Consider the following 19,627-nt stretch of genomic DNA (forward strand, 5'->3'; position numbering starts at 1 on the left):
TTTAATTTGTGATGTGTGAACCAACTAAAAAAGGAACTTTCAACATTTCTGTGTGCTGTTTTTTTTATTTGATTAATACAAAACATTTTGAAAGATATTGTCACGACCTAATTGCTGCTCCACCTGTCTTGAACCTAATCAAGTCCACCTGTACCTTGGAATCACTCTCATGCTACTCACCTGCCTCTTTCTGTATTTAAACCTCCTCTTATCATTCCTCCAGTGCCAGATTGTCTGTTGGCATTAGCACAGCGATCCAGCAGTTTCACAGACTGTTTTGACCTTGTTTTCTGCCTCAGCCTAGCCCCCCCTTGGATTTGTTTCGGACTTCTGCCTTCACGTTGGCCACCCTTACCTGTCTTTAGACCTTGCCTTCTTGCCTTACCCTTAACTGTAAGTATGGATTCCAGTTATTTCTACAAAAGAAATACTGACTATTGTTTATGGACTACCTGGTTGCAATCCCTGGAGTTCTTATCAGATTACAGATCCCGTCACAGGCCTGTCGCTTAGTTGTGATGTCATCACTAATTTTACCTTCAGTGAAAGCAACCCAATTAAGTTCGTCTACTTTTCTTATGCCCACCTCAGACGCTTGGACTGAAATCCTCCTCCTCAACACTCAAGACACAGGTTACTTTTCAAACCCAACAAACATCCATTAAAGCAGTCATTGACAGACATTTCATGGATCAGGCCCTAGTTAAGAAATATAATCTGACAGTGAGACACATCAAGGAACCACGCCAAGTTTTTGCCATAGATGGTCATGTACTTCACACCATTACCACTATCACAAAACCCACTCAACCCACCCTATCATGAGTCTGGAATTCATGGTCATCGGTTCCCCTGATCTTACCATTATTCTTGGCTTAACCTGGCTTTGCAAACACAACCCACATATTGACTGGGCTTTAGGTGAAATTCTTAGTTGGGGCTTCTCTTGTTCTGCATCATGCCTTTCCACTGCCAACTCTAACTTCCAGAGTTTGGATGATACTGAAGAGACCTATCCTGACCTGTCCAAAGTCCCTTTCGTATATCATGATCTAAGGGAGATCTTCAACAAACATGAAGCTACATCTATTCCCCAACATAGAGCTTACGATTGCTCCGATCTTTTGCCCAGTACTACGACACCACGAAGCAGGCTTTACTCACTCTCTACTCCTAAAAGGGAGGCCATGGATAAATATATCACAGATTCTCTCAAGGCTGGTCTTATCAGTCCCTTCCCCCGCTAGCCAACGACATGCTGCATGACATGCTTAACAAGTATGTGTTTGTTTACCGACACAATTTTCTCATCTTCTCTAAAGACATCAAGTCCCATGAACCTCATGTCAGGTCTGTTCTTCTTTGTCTGCTCCAGAATAATCTGTTTGTTAAGGAAGATGAATATGAATTTCATCAACCCTCTGTCAGTGGGTTTCCATGATGAGATTAACTGGATTATAGCTATAGTTGGGTTATGCTCCTTATCTGAGCAAGGGTAATTATCCTTTGTTACATGGCGGTGAATGAATCGAATCACTGGCACAAAGCATGCAATACCACAGTAGATAAGTGGCGCTGTACCCATTTCAACTATCGCTAATATAGCCACTTCCTGTTGACGTCTTCACCACCAACAACAACAAAACTAAGGCATTCGAGAAAGATGGCGAACGAAGAGCAAGATGAAGCTACGTCCCTCTACATTTGTGATGAGCATGGTTATGGCACAAACGTGATACACCATGGCGCATTCTACATCACGTTGTTTGTTTCTTTCTGATGGCGGCAACAACAACAGTAATATCATCTTCTTCGACTTCCGGGTGATAATCGCAGGAAAAAATCTTGAGCATGCGCAGAACGCTCGATCCTACCCACTGTCGTCTCCATGGACGTTAAGAGGGCAATCGGATCAAGTTATCCCAGGGTCTTAATTTGAACGCAAGTAACCCGATCCGATTTGATTTCTTGTCCGATTAAGCTTGTTACATGAGCTGAATAACTCAATCTTATTGTAATTTAGCCATTAATCTGATCCGATTGCCCGCATGTGATTGCACTGAGTTTCTTTCCTGGGTTTCATCATTTCAGTTAACAATATGCAGATGGATCCTGCCAAGGCGCTGTGCGAAACCGGCCGGTGCCCCAGAATTGCAAACAGCTCCACCAGTTCCTAGGTTTTGCCAATTTCTACCGCAGATTATGGTCAGTCATAATGGCCATCTACCACCTGCCAATTGTCCTCACAATTCACTGTTTGTTCCGATCCACCTTATTCCTAAAGTTATGAACTTTTCCAACCATTCAAAACTGTTCTGCCACCCAGGTATCACTAAGACGTTGTCAGTGCTATCGGAAGGCCCGAAAAGCCCTCATCATGACCATTGCAGTCTGTACTCGGGCGGCCAACCGAAGACGCATCACAGCACCCAACTACCAAGTTGGGCAGAAGGTCTGGCTCTCAACCAAGGATGTTCCTTTTCACCTGGAAAATCACAAACTGGCCCTTCACTTTCTGGGACCATTTACAATCTCCAAGCTGATTGATATTGAGTGTTTTGACGTTTTTTTCTGCCTTAGCCTAGTACCCTCGGATTTGTTTTGGACCTCTGCCTTCACAGTGACAACCCTTGCCTGTCTTTGGACCTTTCCTTGTCATAAACTGTAAGTCTGGATTCCAGTTATTTCTTCAAAAGAAATACTAACCATTGTTTATGGACTACCTTGTTACCATCCCTGGAGTTCTTATCGGATTACAGATCCCGTCACAAGCCTGTAGCTTAGTTGTTACATCATCATTAACCTTTATTTACCTTCATGGAAAGCAACCTGATTAAGTTTATCTACTCTTCTCACCTCTTCTGCCACTGGACGACACCTCTGGAACTCATTACCTGAGGAGTCAGACCCACAGCTGTGGTTTTACCGCAGACCCAGAGGACGAGACCCAGGAAGTTTGCAAATTTACCCTTGTTGGAAATAAAATTGTTAAGACTTTTCATTCTATGTGGTGTTATTTGAGTCCGAAGGCACTGGTCATTACAGATATAAAGCAATAATGGAGGTCCAAAGCTTGAAAAATACCAATAATAAAGTCCAGCTAGCAGCACTGCCCTACTAATGAGTCAGCAAGTTTAAAAGAATTCATAAATTAAAGAATGTGTCAAAAATGTATGCAGAGTAGTGGAACTCTTCATTAGCACTAATGTGTTTAATGAAGAAAAAAATGTAGGCTGCCCTCCGTATTTTTCTCTAAACTCTAACATCACCAACTTGAAATAATCTGTTGCTTATAAATAAGCAACTAATCTATTAAAGGTTCTTTCACTGTACTCAGTCTCTGACCCTTTAGGCTACATGCTCATCCATCTGCTAAGTCTTTTGGGTTTGCTGGCTATTTGTGATACGTTAATACATGCCTACACCCAGTGTGGCCTTAAACACATACACAATTTCAAGCATTAAACACTGTGTAAACACTGTATGAACCAGTTCAAGAAGTGCCTTTTGTGGTCAATACCAATTTCTGTACCCTGGAAGCATGCCCATAAATGTTCACATTACCCACTGGATGTGATTTCAACATTGCATCTAGTCATAGCCCTCATTTAGGCCTTAATATCCTTGACAAAATTTAGATTAGTTCTCATTATTACTCAGTTCATATATCATACAAGCAAGCATAGATAATCGAATTAAAGCAAATCATTATAAAATCACAGAAAGCACCAAACAAAATTTCAACACTGACTTTTGGTAGAAAATTACTTGATATCCATTCAGTTGTATGTTGAAATAGGTTAATCTGAAAATTGTTTTCCCAAATCCACATTAAAATATGGTCCACACAAAGATGCAGTTTTGGGGCATTGAATTAGTCATATGAAATACACAAAATTCTCTCGAAATTCTACTCTAAACTCTAAATATATCACAATATTTGTGTGTTGTCATCATATTATGAAATAGTAACAACACGCAAGATGTGTGCTGACAAGAAGATGCCTCCTCTTTAAAGGGGACAGCTGACTGCATATATGTAAAGAAATTATTAACATCTGGAATTAGGAGTTATAGCTTCAACAATCCCAAATATAAAATGTTTAGTAAAGTCTTATAACCATATAGAGTGGTTGTACTCAAATCAATTATCTCATATCTTTCAGTGATCTTATATAGCTCTGGTGCCCCACACAAATTTAAGTTTAGTAGATTAAGAAAAGTCAGCCAAAGTTCCCAAGTGTGTCCTACTTCTATAGTTCATATTTATGCTGCATGTCCTGATGAAATGCCATCTGAATGTAAACATTGAAATAACGTTTGCAGCAAATCTAACCCAAAATTAGCCAAGACGTCTATGGACCATTCACATGTTATTTAGAAATCTTTTTAACCCAAAAATGTTCAGTTAGAATAAGTCTTAATTTTCTCACTTCTATAAAATGATACGTTATCATAACATGCACATGTGATAATGTTTGGATAATATTGGTAATTTGGTAATAATTGGGATACACCAAGGCTCAATCCCATGTCATCCCCTGTTCCTACTACTCATCCCTATATGTATAACCCTAATTCAAGGGTTTGTAGAACAATATATAATCAGGTGAGCCTTATAGTGCGCAAAATACGGTATATCTTTTAGCAAGGGGCAAGTTTTAGGTTTCTTGGCCCAAGCAGTTCTGTTATTCCCATCCATCTTCCTAAGTAGTGGTTTCTTTCTGTGCAGGAATGAGGCCGTGGAGACCTGATTCAGGCAGACCAATATGTCAGTTTTGGACTGATTTGTGCTCTGATCTGAGGTGCCTTTAATTTCTGGTTTCTGGGACTGGTTGACTTGAATAAACCTCGATGCAGCAGAGAGAGACATTCTTTTGAGATGAGAACCAATTGCATCTCAGCATTTCATGGTTTTCAATTCAATTCAATTCAGTTTTATTTATATAGCGCCAAATTACAACAATTGTAATCTCAAGGCACTTAAATAATATAGTCCAATTCAAGCCAATTGGAATTCAATTCATTGTAATCATAATCCAAAGAAATACAATTAATTAATTTCAAAATAATCCAATTCATTCATATAGAGCCAATTCAAAAAACAATATCCTAGCTAAGGAAACCAACAGATTGCACCAAAACATGTCTTCAGTCCAATCTCCTGTCCTGAGCGTGCCTGAGGCGACTGTGGAAAGGAACGACTCCCTTTTAACAGAAAGAAACCTCTGGTAGAACCAGACTCAGGAAGGGTGGCCATCCGCCTCGACCAGCTGGGGTTTGAGAAGACAGAAAAGAGGGGGAAAAACACCATAACGCCATTCAAAGGATATCTGTTGGAACAGGGAAACACAAGTTAATATCCACAATAATGTCACATGTACATAAAATCATTTGATAAATTAAACAGGGGAAAAAGAGAGCAAAGTGAGGAAAGGTGTGACAGATGCAGTCTGGGCCTATAGCAGCTTAACTATGGGATGTTTCAGGATTACCTGAGCCATCCCTAACTATAAGCTTTATCGAAAAGGAAAGTTTTAAGCCTAATCTTAAAAGTGGAAAGGGTGTCTGCCTCCCGGACATTTACTGGCAGCTTATTCCACAAGAGAGAGGCCTGATAACTGAAGGCTCTGCCTCCCATTCTGCTTTTAGAAACTCTGGGAACAACAAGTAAACCTGCAGTTTGGGAGCTAAGTGCTTTGTTAGGAAAATACCTTACAATGAGGTCTTTAAGATATGATGGAGCTCAGTCAAGAGCTTTATAAGTTAGGTGAAGAATCTTAAATTCTATTTTGAATTTAACAGGGAGCCAATGAAAAGAAGCTAAAACTGGAGAAACATGATCTCTCCTGTTAGTTCTCATCAGAACTCTGGCAGCAGCATTTTGGATCAGCTGGAGGCTTTTCAGAGAATATCTGGGACAGCCCAATAATAAAGAATTACAGTAGTACAGTCTTGAAGTAACAAATGCATGGACTAGTTTTGTGACTGAACCTACTGAAAAACCTCGGCTTGAAGTACAAGTGGGGAGTCATTTATCATGTTTACCGTGCAACCCCTAATCCTCAGTAACTGTGTCTAGATGAAGAGCTCACGGAGTTGAAACTGCCCAAAAAAAAACCTGTCATGACTTTCAGGAATTAAATTTATGAAACATTTTCTTTACAAATTCTATATTGTTCTCTATAGATTTGAACTAGTTTTTCACTGGTACTCTAAATGCCAAAGAGAGATGTAATGAGTTTTTTTTTACCTTGCAAGCTATGGTAACTTCTATGGCAGGTGACCAGTAATTGTTCAAAAGCCTGCAGGCAGCACCCAGGTAAGGTGATTTAAGCACAGGGTCAGAACACAGTAGAATAATGAATCCAAACACAATGAATCCAAACACAACAGAAATTATGTTGTTGTCTTTTTTTTGTTATATATTGTCTCCTTTGGCCCTGTCTAAATCTTTAATTCCTGTAGCCTTTCAGTTCAAAAATAGCTCTATTTCTTTGTTGTGCAAAGGTTTCTGCCCGTGGGATTGTTCAAGGGTATTTTGGTCAGTCAGTCATGCATACTGTCAGTTGTCTGTAATAATTTAAAAACCCTTGGATGGATGCACTCACATCAGGTTACTTGCAGAATAAATTCAGTAAGCTAAGTAGTGTTAAAAGCTAACTGAAGTTTCATCTCTGTGGGGTCTGTGTGATTAAACGGCTGATTACTTGGCAATTAAAAATGGATTGTATGTTTTTACAACTCTAATGACTGGATAACACCCAGCATCACGAGGATGGCTGTGTGCTTGGGGCTTTCTTTGATAGAATTAGGACAAGGATCTCAATATTTGCCTCAGTACAAATGGTTCTGTATTTGCATTAGTCCCATGACAGTAGAGGCGCTCAGTAATGATAGAACAGGAAGCAGCTTGTCACCATCATCTCTCAGGGGGAAAATTCCAAGTATCTGGTGTCCTTTGGCTCTGAATTTTTATTTTCCTTACACTGCATGAAAAAAAAATTCTTTTGGCTTATTTACAATGATTAAAGCAGGACAGCACTAAAAAAAATCATGAAACTGGCTTCAGCACTTTCCTGTTTTTTCATACAATCCTGCTCCTCGAAAGAAGAAGTCCGCATTCTTTTTCTTTGTATAAATACACAGCATTTCATTTTCTTTTACTGTGTTTCTGTTCAAAAAGTTCAAAGTCTATATTCTAATAATTGTCTTCCTCCTATATTATCAGCTTGTGATGTATAATCATTTTCAACTTCCAATAGAATGCATCTTTTGGTCCCGTCAGAGGATAGTAACAGAAGGCGTCTCCTTTTTAATTGAGCCATCTTCTTGAAGCAGGCCTTCACATCAATACTGCCAACATTCACTTGTGACATCTCACCAGAGCTGCTTGGTTTCAGTTGAATCTGGAAAAGAGATGATGATAAGTTTACCCAAGAATATTTTCCACCTTTTACTGTGCATTATTTCATGTCAGCAGCTCTCTATCTCTATGAGTTACCCTCTATCTGAGGTAAATTCTTTTTTCATATCATAGAATGTTTTAGAAAAAACTGAATACAAACACTTAACTTTGTTAGCTTATTGAAATATATGAGAGGAAAAACATTTTGGATATGATCCAAAAGTGGGTGCATGTGTTCCCTCACCCACCCTTGAAAAGAAAAAAATTAGAAAAGTTACATAATGCATGTAAACATTGTATACATGTATGGTTTAGTGAAAGCACAACATGGGGATGTTTTCTCATGAGAGATCAACTGAACCCTGCTGCACTGGATATGTAACATCTTTACAACATTTTACAACAAGTACAACTTTACAACAAGGTAAACACAAGAAACTTGTACTGAAGAAAAAAATGGACCAGACTCATACAAACCCTGGTTCGGGTAGGGATAATGAAAGTAAAAAGGGTGCCAGAGGTGGAGGCAGGACAAGACACATTGGCAGATTCAGCAGACAAACTCAATTAAACAGTCCTACAATCATTTAAAATGCCAGCAAAAACAAGGACATACAGGCCAACTTACCTAAAATGGCTGCCTGGTTTCAAAAGGCTCACACGGGCCACACCCTCCATTTAAATATATCCTGTATTTCTGTGCTTCTTCCAAGAGTCCGTTTACCCTAAGTGCTCCCCCAGCATGCCCCCCAGCTACTATTGCTTCTTCTGATCCAAATCCACTGACTGGACTTTACTGCCTCATCTGACACTTCCTTCACTATTTTCCTCACATTCTGTCCACTTACACCCAACTCCCCCAACAATGAGACAGCAGACTTTGCAACAAATCCTCTACATCCTACTTCCACCGGACAGAGCCTACCTTTCCATCCTCAATGCTCTGCTTCTGCCTCAGACTCCACATACCTAAGCTTTTTCCTTTCATATGCTTCTACTACTAAGTCTACCCAAAGAACAGAAATAGACTCACATTCTACTCCTAGACCACAAGAGGCCTTAGATTTGTAGAGGCTATTTTCTGGGGAACAACAAGCTTTCCTCCTAAATCTAGCTGCATCTCCCAATCACAAGCATCTTCTAAGTTGTCTTGCCTCCTTATTGTCTTATTAACTTTCTCCCCCTCTTGAACAAACTGAATTGCCACTCTCTTCACCTTAGACCCTCCTAAATTTACCTGCCTTTGTTTATTTTCAATACCTGCAGCTAAGCTTCTTGATACGAAGCCCCAAGCCTTCCCTGCCTATTTTAACATTACCCACAATCTCTCAATCCCACAATCCACACAATCTGACACAATCTGTATGTCTGTATGTCTGTCAGAAGTAACTCTGTAAGAGCCTCTGCCTCCTAAGCTGCCATTCTTGAATTCCATTTCCTCCCCTTGGTGGGGTATGGAATCACCTTACTTACTACCACATATTTACTCCAAGCTAACAGGAGCTCTGTCCTAACTTTAGTACATTTAAATTCCTCTACTAGACTAGATACTGTGAGCTGGAGTATGCCTGTCCCATACAGTGCCACAATACTTAAGCATCTAGGAACACTTAGCCACTTCCTAATGTAAAAGCTAATTAATCTTTCCATTTTTCTGCAACAGATAATGGAATCTCATACACAGACAGTGGACACATTAACCGAGGAAACGATCCAAACTGCAGACACCACAGCTTCAACTTTCCCGGAAGCCCTGATTTATCTATTCTGTCCATCAGCAACATCTTTCCGAAACTGCATCTCCATCATTTAAGTCTTCCTGGTACCATCTACCTAAACTCTTTACTGCCTTTTCCCCAATTATTGGAATTTTTTTTCATCTATTACAAACTTTCTATCACTTAATTTCCCTCTACTTATTGAGATACTTCTAGACTTAGTAGTTTTGATTTTCATACCAGGCCACTTTAGATTTTTATCAAGTCTCTCAAGTATTCTCCTCATACATGGTACTGTTATTGTCACCAACGTCATATCATCCATGTAGGCCCTAATTGGTGTAAGGCGCATGTCATCCTGAAATCTCTCTCAAACTACAACCCACTTGGAAGCTCTAATAATTATCTCCATCACCATTGTAAATGTTAATGAGGAAATCGTACACCCTGCCATAATGCCTATTTCTAGCCTCTGCCAACCTGTTGTGAAACCTGCTGTACTTAGGCACAGTCTAATATCCTGAAAACATGCTCTTACTAAGTTAACAACTACTATAGGCACTCTAAAATAATCAAACACTTTCCAAATAAGGCTGTGTGGCACTGAACCAAATGCATTTGCTAGATCCAGAAATACAACATGCAAGTATGTTTTCTAAATCTTGGCTGTCTGAATCTGATGCCCAATGTTAGTGTGCTCTAAACACCCAGCAAAACCTGGTATTCCTGCCTTCTGCGCTGTAGTATCTATTAAGCTATTCTTTTCTAAATAACTTGCTAATCGCTGTGCAACTACACTGAAGAAAATCTTTCCCTCTACATTTAGGAGAGAGATCATCTGGAACTGACTCAGGTCCGATGACTCTTTCTCCTTTTGAATAAGAACGCCTGCTGCCCTACGCCATGGTCTAGGAATAAACTGTTTCTCCCAAACTATTCTTAATTGCCTCCACAAAAACTAAAAATATCAGGTGCAATTTTATAAACCCGGTAGGGAACTCCATTTGGCCCTGGAGCCCGACGAAGCCTTTGCACGCCTGACGACCTACTCAACCTCCTCAACCCCAACATGTAAAACTGTGAAAAATGTTATTATTGGTTAATGTTATTGCTTTTATTAGTCACAAATGCACAAGCATGTAAACATTTCACATCAACACACACTTCACAAGCTCCATATGTTCACATCATGACACTGACTGACCTGAAACCAATGCAACGGGGGGAGAAAACTGAAAGCAAATATGAACTGAAATGTAGGAAAGAAAACGACTCACTCAGAGAGAAAGAGTTGCAGGAAGTTAGCAGAGTAACATGGCAGAAACAAAGACAATATCTTATTTGATGTGCTTGCTTGTGACAGTTTGGCCTGGTTTTGGATTTCCCTGGTTTCAGATGGAGCAATCTCTCCCATTATTCTTTGATGAAATCTCTACAACAACAATGAATACAAGTATTGAAGTGGTGTTTCTAGGTGACAGCCCAAGATGCTGTCATGATGTTTTCCTGTTCAAAGTAGACATATTACCTCTTATTTTCTATCATATGTACCATAGTTTGGGAAAACACTTTGTTGATTTGCTGATTTTGTATCTACCAAGGCACAAAACACCCATAAGTATGTATACATGCTCTATTTGATTAAAGTTTTAAGAATTTTGTCAAACGTAAAAATAGAAAATTAAGCTAGGGTTGGGAATCTCCTGGGATTGACTTGTTTTTGGAGCAACCCTCAAGTGGGCATTTGATAAGCTGTAATTTTTTTAACTTTCATGCTGACTTTGAAGGCTGCTGCTTGGTCTGCATCATGGCGCCACAAGTTAAGCACTTCCTAACTAAAATGTATTTAATGTGACATAAAAACAGAAAACTTTGTGATGATTTGAGTGATGTTGTCGATTGCAGCCTGTTTGGAGGTTGCTGCTGACTTCAGTGATCAGAGATGACCAAAAGGTTTTTGGGATCTGACAAGACACATAAATCAGAGAAATGAACTTTGCTAAACAAGGATAGAAAGCTGAGATTTGACACAGATGCTTTGCGGGTGGTGTGGGGCTGCGTCCGATCTGCATTACATTTGGATAGTTTAGATCTTTACAGCTGTTTTTTCCATGCCAGGCATGTATCATTGTTTACTTGTGTTTTTAAAGAGACTACTTCTTGTGCATATGTGTGCATGTATGTGACTCAAAATAGAGACAAATTGGAAATGAAAAATCGATGAATAGATAGGGAATTTGTTTTGCTCTTTGGCTCCCTCTGTAGCTGGAAGATGTAACACCACAGTTGTAAGAACAAGTTTGAGCTCGACACATGGACAATGATGCACCCAAATTTGAGGCTGACAAAGACACCTGCAGAAATCACAGAAACTGTCAAGCAGTAAGCCTTATGTAACACGTCATAAGAGTAACGCTGCATACTTACTTATACTGTGATGTGTTGTAAACAAACACTTAAAAGAAACTGAACAAAAAAATTAAGAATGTCATTAAAAAATGCTCCAGATTTTCAGTAATATGATCAGGTATTTAAACATTTTGAAGCATTTAAATTGAGCATGTCTAAAGTCTCAGAGCCGTGTGTTGCAAGTTGACAGAATTTTTTAAAAGGCTACAAACTTCCAAGACTTTGGAGTGAAACTAGCAAAAACTGACCAAACATTTTTATGTGAAAACTTATTTGCATGCAAGTCTGAAATGGGACAAAGGTGACTGACTGACCTGCAGCTGTGAAGCAGGGTCAATATTGATATGGTTATAACTTATGTTAATCACAAATAATGACAATGATGAACATGCTTCCTTTTTAATGTTTTGTATCTCTTGTAACCTATTTGCCTAAAGACCCCCGGAGTAAAGTTAAACATGTTTCAATAGTTTTAGTGAAAAGAAAAAAACTGAGTCTACATCCTGGGCACTCCAGAGTAGTTTCAGGTCCAGTAAAATGTGCGTAATGAGAGTGAGTGTACTTCTTTATGAGTCACAACTGCATTGTATAGTGTTACATTCATAGTGTTGCATTTCATGTCACCTTCCACTTAAAATGCTCCATTTTAAAGCCATTCTCTTTTCGGTCCCCATCCCAGCAGGCGCAGTTCTGATATGTCATCTTGATGGTCAGAAATTAGTTGTTTGAGGATAGGCCAAAAAGCCACTGAGGAGATACTGACCAAATGTTTCATGGTGATGTCGTCACAGGTAGAAAATAATGTTTTTTGCAAGTGAAATACATCCTTTAGTTTGGTAACTGGTCTTCGTAACTCAGCATTTATTTTACATGCACAAACAAGCTAAATGGGAAAAAAACAAAGCAAAAAGTAATAATAAGAAGAATATTTTTTTTTGTGAACAGATATTCTGCTTCCCACCTGTCTAGAAAGCTCCTGTTTACCATCTTTCCTTTGACCATTTTTGGGAAGGGTGGCCTGATGCGACTGGTAGCAGGAGATTGCTAATGAATGTGAACAGAGGAGGGGGCGCTTCTGGGTCCTTACTGATTGTAGTATTAGCGGTGCATGTGCTGTCTACCAGCAGGCCGGCTCTAGTAGACATTTGGTATTATCTCGCGGACCAAATCTTAAATTACGGCCTGAATTTGACATCTATGCTGTAGATATAATCCAAAAAAGAAATGCACCTCTGTCCAATCACCCTTTAGGGATCACTCTCCAACTCCACCTAATATGGTCACTTCTGGCTCCAGAAAGACCACTATGGCAACACCATTCAAACAGTGTTGCCAGGTGGGAAATGTAGTATTATCGTACCAGAGACATAAAATTATCGTATTTTGAGGGAAATTATCGTACACCCGTCATAACCAAAGTAAGAAGTCTATTGAGTCGCTGGAACTATAGCGTCTAACAGGCACTCACGGCTTTGCATCAGCAACCCCACAGTTGCGTTAGGCTTAATGTCCCCAGTAAACAATGATGAGTGGGCCTGGAGGCCACCTACTGTTAGGAACTTCTGAGGCAAACACATGCACGCCACTGTAGCTCATATAGAAAAGCACGATTGGCTTGAAACTTATCACATGGAAATGGAAAAGGTTCACAAAAAAATCCGACAGACAGTTGCAACAGGCTGATTACAACCGATTACAACCACAAATTCACAGAATGGTCAAATTATCGTATATTTGGCCTTTTTTGGGATTATTGATCATTTACAAAATTATCGTACAAATACAATAATTATCATACATTTGGCAACACTGCAGTCAAATGGACTTGTACTTGTATAGCGCTTTTATAGTCTAACTGACCACTCAAAGCGCTTTACTACATGCCACATTCACCCCACTCACACACACTCATACAGCACGTCTTAAGATGCACATAACTACGTGCTTTTTCTAATCATTCACACATTCATACCCCCAATGATACACTGGGGCGGCAACATGGGGTTCAGCCCATGGACACTTTGACATGTATCCTGGGGAAGCCAGAGTCGAACCACCAACCTTCCGATTGGTGGGTGACTGCTCTTCCTCCTGAGCTACTGCTCTTCCTCCTGAGCTACAGCTGCCCCAAATGAAGTGAAATGAATTGAAAAATGTAGTTCACAAACTACATTGGTTTGTGTTCACCCACTTATTCATATGCAGTCTGTAGTTCTTCATGGGTCCACTCCTCCACGTTGGTTAAAATGTTCTATTTTCAAAGTCTAATTGAATCTTAGGTTCTTTCAAGCAACTGTGTTGGTGTTGGTTAGCTTACTCTGTAAGATTTTAAGGTCCTAAAGAGATACAAAACAGTTTCATGACACTTTCTTTTTCTCACGATCATTTCAAGTGAAAAAAAGCAATCAGCCTTTTGCAACCAGTTTACCGGCCACCAAAGCACCTTGACTTGACCTAGAACATTTTGTAGCTTGGCAGCAAAAACTGAGTCAGCTTCACTTCTATTTTTCTTTGCACCACAGAAGAACACACCACATCCACACACCTGCTGTGAAATTGGATCAGTTTCACTCAAATAAATGAAGCAGCTGTGTTTTTTCTTGAAGGGATGGAGTGACTAACATAACCGACTAAGAGCATGGCAAGATGCCAAAGATATTTGCCACTCTGACTGTAATTTCAAACTAAGGGGTTTAACACTGCTTTATATCAACTGCTTCTAAATATATGACTCTGTTGTTATGGGGAGGGCAGTATCAAACACAGAGATTGTGTTGCTCCTTTCTTCTAAACTGGTATCCCCAAGTGGCATTTCAGTCTTTCAGGTAGAAAAATGGGACATATTGAAAGTCAGCAGAGAACAGAAGGTGTTGGTCTGTGTCAAAGGTTTCTGTTGGAAGCATCTGTGCTCCACTTTAGCTTCAGGTTGTGTGAAGCTATGAAAGGGTTTTGCATGCATGTGAATGTGGTTAAACATTGTTTGTCTAAACTTTGTCTTGATGTGGGCCAACATAATTATGACTGTCGCAACAGTTACTGTGGTTAACTAAACATGACTCGTGCTATGTAAAATATACAGTCCACAAAGTGCATGATTATTTTCTAATGAATTTGACTTCTATCTACAGACTGTCTGCTTTCCCAATCATGCATGTTTTTACTTATTCACATTGTGCTCTTCAGTAAACAGATCAAACTGCTAAGAACAGCATGCTCCTGTCTGATTCAGCTGCCTTTGCCATTTATCTTTCACTCGAGGGGTACATTTTATTATTCATTTCCGCTCTACACTCTACACCTTGTCATGCTCTTTCTCCATCTTTCCCTGCTTATATACAGAAAATGTTAATACTTTGAAGAGAAAGATGCAAAATCTTATGTATTTAATCTTAACATTTCGACTTGAATTGTAAGGATAGAGAGACATCATATACGTTATATTGGCATAGACTTTATGCCAATATAACGTTAATATAACTTTTAGAAGTTATTTTCTCCACATCTCTTCTTAAAAGTAATATTGGATTACTTGTTTTAATTTTCTTCTTCTGTGTGAAAAAAGTGATTCAAATAAAGTGCACCACTTGGCCAGCAGGTCTCAACATCACATTTTGGTGTATTGGATAAATTTTCAACATGTCAGTTAATGTGTGGTAGAAGACACAATTATGTCCTGTCCCAGAAATGGAAATCTTATTTGAATATAACATTTTAGTTTCTTTGTTTGTTTTCTGTCACTGCTTGGTTAAGGTTAGGCACCAAAACTACCTGGCTAGGTTTCAGAAAATATCATGTTTTGGTTCAAATAAGTCTACATATTGGAGGCTACATTCTCCCAGCTTGTCTTCAATAAACCTTGAAGAAAATGTGTCAATTTTCTAGGTTACCAATTTTTTTTCAAAAGTAGAAAACTTTTGGTCATCGTCACAAGTCATTAGTTTTACTCACAAAAAATCTTCATTTTTCTATTCTTCTTTCCTACACTTTGCATAAAGCATTAGAAAAAGTTATTTAATTCTTAAAACTTTGTTATATTACATATTTTTAATCCAAAGACATCAGACTTTGCAGTAAAGCTGTCAACAACTGTATTTTCTGCACTAAATACAAGGTGTGTCAGCTGCGAAGGTTTCAGGTTGGATCACTTTCTTACTTGGTCAGTTTCAACGCTCCTCTGTTGTTTATTACTGACTTCCTCTGAGATAACACAAAAAGTCTTCATCGCTGAGGTGAAGGAGAACGTTTTGTAAAGTTTTCATCACACTGTAAACAAGGAAAAGGAAAAGAGATTGGCTCTGTATGTGACTTACACCACAGATGCTTTTACATACTCTTAAAGCAACATCAGAAAAGTTTGTGAACCTTAAAACTATGTGCCCCTGACTGGTTTTGAAACACACTGGTTTTTGTTATGTACATTCCTGTAAATGCCCTAGAGTACCAAGGGCTGAGATACCGCCAAAAACAGCCAAATAATCAAGTGTAACTTTAAGGTTGACCTCCTTTATTCATGGAATTTTTACCCTGGAGAACTCACTTCGACTGCCATGGGTAGCCATTGTTTTTGCAGTTTTGAATGGTACCTAGTGTGTTAAAAAGTGAAGCAAAGACTCTGACAAAGCATCTGTATGTGTCAAGTTCAGCTTGAGGCTGGGTTGTAATATAGTTGGTAATGGGACTGTTAAGGTGAAGATCACCTCAGGATGTCAGCACCTCAGCATGTTCTTGATAACTATGTTTGTTTCTGCCAGTCATGCAGAAAACACGATTCGTTTATCCTAACTGCAAAGTACAGACAGACATGCTTTTCCCCATCCCATCACTTGCTTTATTCTTACTGTAGTTTTAAAGATTTAAGCAGAGGACTGAATGCCAAGATAAGAAATCCAAGTAGAGCTGAAATACGTGTAGGTAGTGTACTTTATTTTGAAAAGTGCACTGTATAGCAGTAAATTATGATCTTTTGTCATACAGGCTGATGCACTTCGAACACAGTGGGATGAAGGTTTATGATTAAAATAAATATCTGACACAAATTATATAGAGAAGTGCATCCTGTAATTCAGTGAATTGTGTTCAAGAACATAAATGCACACACACATTTGCCAAAGCTCTGCGCTGTCAAGTCGAATCTGATCCGAACCTTAGCTACATGGAGTCAGCTGGTAACCAACGGCATCTGCCCCTGTCCCAACTCGGCTCTTCCTTCTTTCTTCTTTCATTCAGTGACTCAAAAAACACCCCCAGTGTTCATTCAGTGCTCATTAGACCAGCAGCAGGATCAGAATCTTTTTTTTTTTATCCCTCTTCCACAGATGATTTATGAAACGGAGGAAGAAAGAGGTACACAGCAAAACAGCAAACTTGCCACCTGAAGCAGAACACTATATTCTGGTATGCTGGTGCCATGCCAAACAGCCCTGAGATGTTTACAACTATGAACCCTCCACAAAGATAGACTCTGTGCTGGGATGCATCATCAAAAGCAGTTAGACATTAAACTAGCATATTAAATCTGAGTTGTGCTTACCAGAGATGGCTGCCAGAGCAGATATTTACAAGACAATGATAGCGATGAGCCATTGGATTGCAGGTAATATGACAAGAGTCACTGGCAGGGATAAATCAACTGACAATTATCACATGCAATTCCCCTCAAGTTAATTAGGCATTTTAGCAAGTTGATGGTTTTACATTCTACTGCTTTAGTCTTTCAGTTAAGTCTCATTTGCAGAATTTTTAGCAGAAGAACACAGACATTGTCAGCAAACTCTCTCGCAAAGCCTTTAGATTTCTCCTCAAACTAAGCAATGAAAATAAGACTTTCAACCTTCAAAAGGTTGAAATATGGTTTATTTTTTAGCCTCTGTGAAACCAAATACACGTGAGAGTTTAATAAATATGGTGTGCTTACCTGCTTTGATACATGTTGCAGTTCTGTTCATGTTGGTATTGGATTTGAATTTGGGAAATGAATGCCAATAAGCTATACATGGTATACATGGTATGACATAACTTTCCCATTGAAAGTTACCCAGAGACAGCTTTTCCAATCAATTCATCCAATTCATAACATAGAAATCATCATAGAAAATCTGCCAGCAACAACTGTCTCTCAGCAAAATTGACAGCTAGAAATGATTGGGATTTGTTTTACTCCACCTTGGCGTGAATTCAAAGTTTGAAATTTGAGTGATTAATCAGCTTGCTACCATTGTCAGTAATGTGACGTGAGAAAGCTGTTCCTCAGGAATAATAGCATAGTAATTTATTGTCTTCAGTGTGTGACCCTCTTTCTTTTGTCATTAACATGCAGACTCTACAGTCAGTTGACAAACTGTACAGAGCTGGTGGCACTGAAGCTGGGGTGCTACTGGCCCAACCGAATGGTGGATGAGTTCTTCATCCGAATCCACAGGCACTACTTCCACGACTGCTCACTATCTGGACGACTTCTCAGGGATCCACCAAACCGCATCCTGGGTCCTTTCATTGTTGTCCCCATCTTGGTCACCCTCCTCATGACAGCTTTGGTAGTGTGGCGAAGCAAGCGCAGCGAGGGGATTGTGTAAAGGGAAAGAGTGGGGACGGGGATCACAAGACTCAAGACAACAAGTACTTTTTGACCCTTCAAGGTTACACTTTCCTCATATTTGGCGACCAAAGGATTTTTTCTCCTGAGTGAAGCTTGGGAACAGAGTATGGACCCAGAGGACGAGTTGAATAAGACTTAAAATCAGATCCTACTTCTGCGTATCGTTTGAAGCTACTGCAAATAGCATTTGTTGATAGTCTACATGAATGTAAGTAATTTCTTTGGTTTACAGAGCGGAGAGGTGCTGACATGCTCACCCAAATCCAAACAGTGACTTATGGAAAGATATTGTAAATTACAAAATCCTTTTACTGGGAGAAACTGCTTGCAAAGAGTGTTTGAGGTGATTGTAATGCTTTTACAAACACAAGAATTTAACGATTGTTTTCAATAACCATGAAAACGATGCCCCGTTCTACAGCAGAAAGCTCAACAGAGCCATATCCAGTGCTAGTAAAGAGGATACAACAGGACAGATACTCAAGTCTTCTGTTAGGAAACCCAGGGATGTGACTTTTTATGTGTTTGTATAAACAGTATACTGAAACTATACACAGCGTGTACAATTATGTGATTTAATGTGCTGATTTTGTCAATGTCTAATATATTTTAACAAAGCAATGCAACCATGCAGATGGACAACATACAGAATAATGAAGCAGATATTGAGTTCAGGTGAGAGAAAGCACAACACAGAAAGGATGGTTACAATGTGGACTGACAGTGACAATGTGTTCTGAAAGCTTCCATCCTGTTTAGCATGAAGCCTAAAATATTCAATTAAAAAAAGAAATGTAGAAGATTCAGTGGGAAAATCCCTACTCCATATACAGAGGAGAAAGAAAGCAATGGGTTAAGTTAGCAAACACACAACCCTGCCAAACATTGTCATAGCCAAAAGCACAGTTTGTGTATCATGGACCTTGGGTTTCTATTGATTTGTGATGTCACAGTGTGGTAGTATGCTGTATGAACTGTCTCTTCATTGATATTTTTGAATGCTCTTTCTTTTATAAATTCATTGACCTGTAACCTGCCTATCAGCAAAACACACTTTAAAATACACCCACACTTCATACTTTGTGCCAAAATCTCATGGAAAACTGAGGGCACTGTTTGTAATGGAATGTCTAATCTTCAGTTGGAGTGACTTTTAATGATTTATTTTTTAAATCTATGAACATAAAGAAAATTTCAATAAACTATCTGATTATTATGTCAAATACACTCAGTATGTTTCTTATTAAATGATTATGTGCAAGTCTTTTCAGTGTTTTTTTTATAAATGATATGATATGTAATGAATGTACTTCAATAGCAATGTTGACTGAACTGTAACTCACTGAAGATGTGCAGCATATTGTATAAGGCTATTGGGATCTAGAACACATGAATTCCAAAATTCCTATAGAAGTTATATCACAATCAATGGCCAGAAGAGAAGGAGGAGTAAGACCTAAACACAGGACTAACAGACAAGAGGAAAGTGGCTTAAGA

The 19,627-nt window shown here is 39.1% G+C and overlaps 1 protein-coding gene across 1 annotated transcript in view; it reads left to right on the forward strand.

Moving 5' to 3' along the window:
- Positions 1-19,345, forward strand: part of ramp1 (receptor activity modifying protein 1) — a 95,951-nt gene extending 76,606 nt beyond the window's left edge. The window contains exon 3 of the mRNA XM_072397870.1: positions 17,852-19,345. Within this exon, the coding sequence (XP_072253971.1) occupies positions 17,852-18,107 (256 nt within the window). The 3' untranslated portion in view covers positions 18,108-19,345. The remainder of the gene's footprint in view (positions 1-17,851) is intronic.
- The last annotated feature ends 282 nt before the right edge of the window (positions 19,346-19,627 follow it).

This window comes from Leuresthes tenuis, unplaced genomic scaffold (genome assembly GCF_036924035.1).
Source record: "Leuresthes tenuis unplaced genomic scaffold, fLeuTen1.0.hap1 SCAF_12, whole genome shotgun sequence".
NCBI lineage: Eukaryota > Metazoa > Chordata > Actinopteri > Atheriniformes > Atherinopsidae > Leuresthes > Leuresthes tenuis.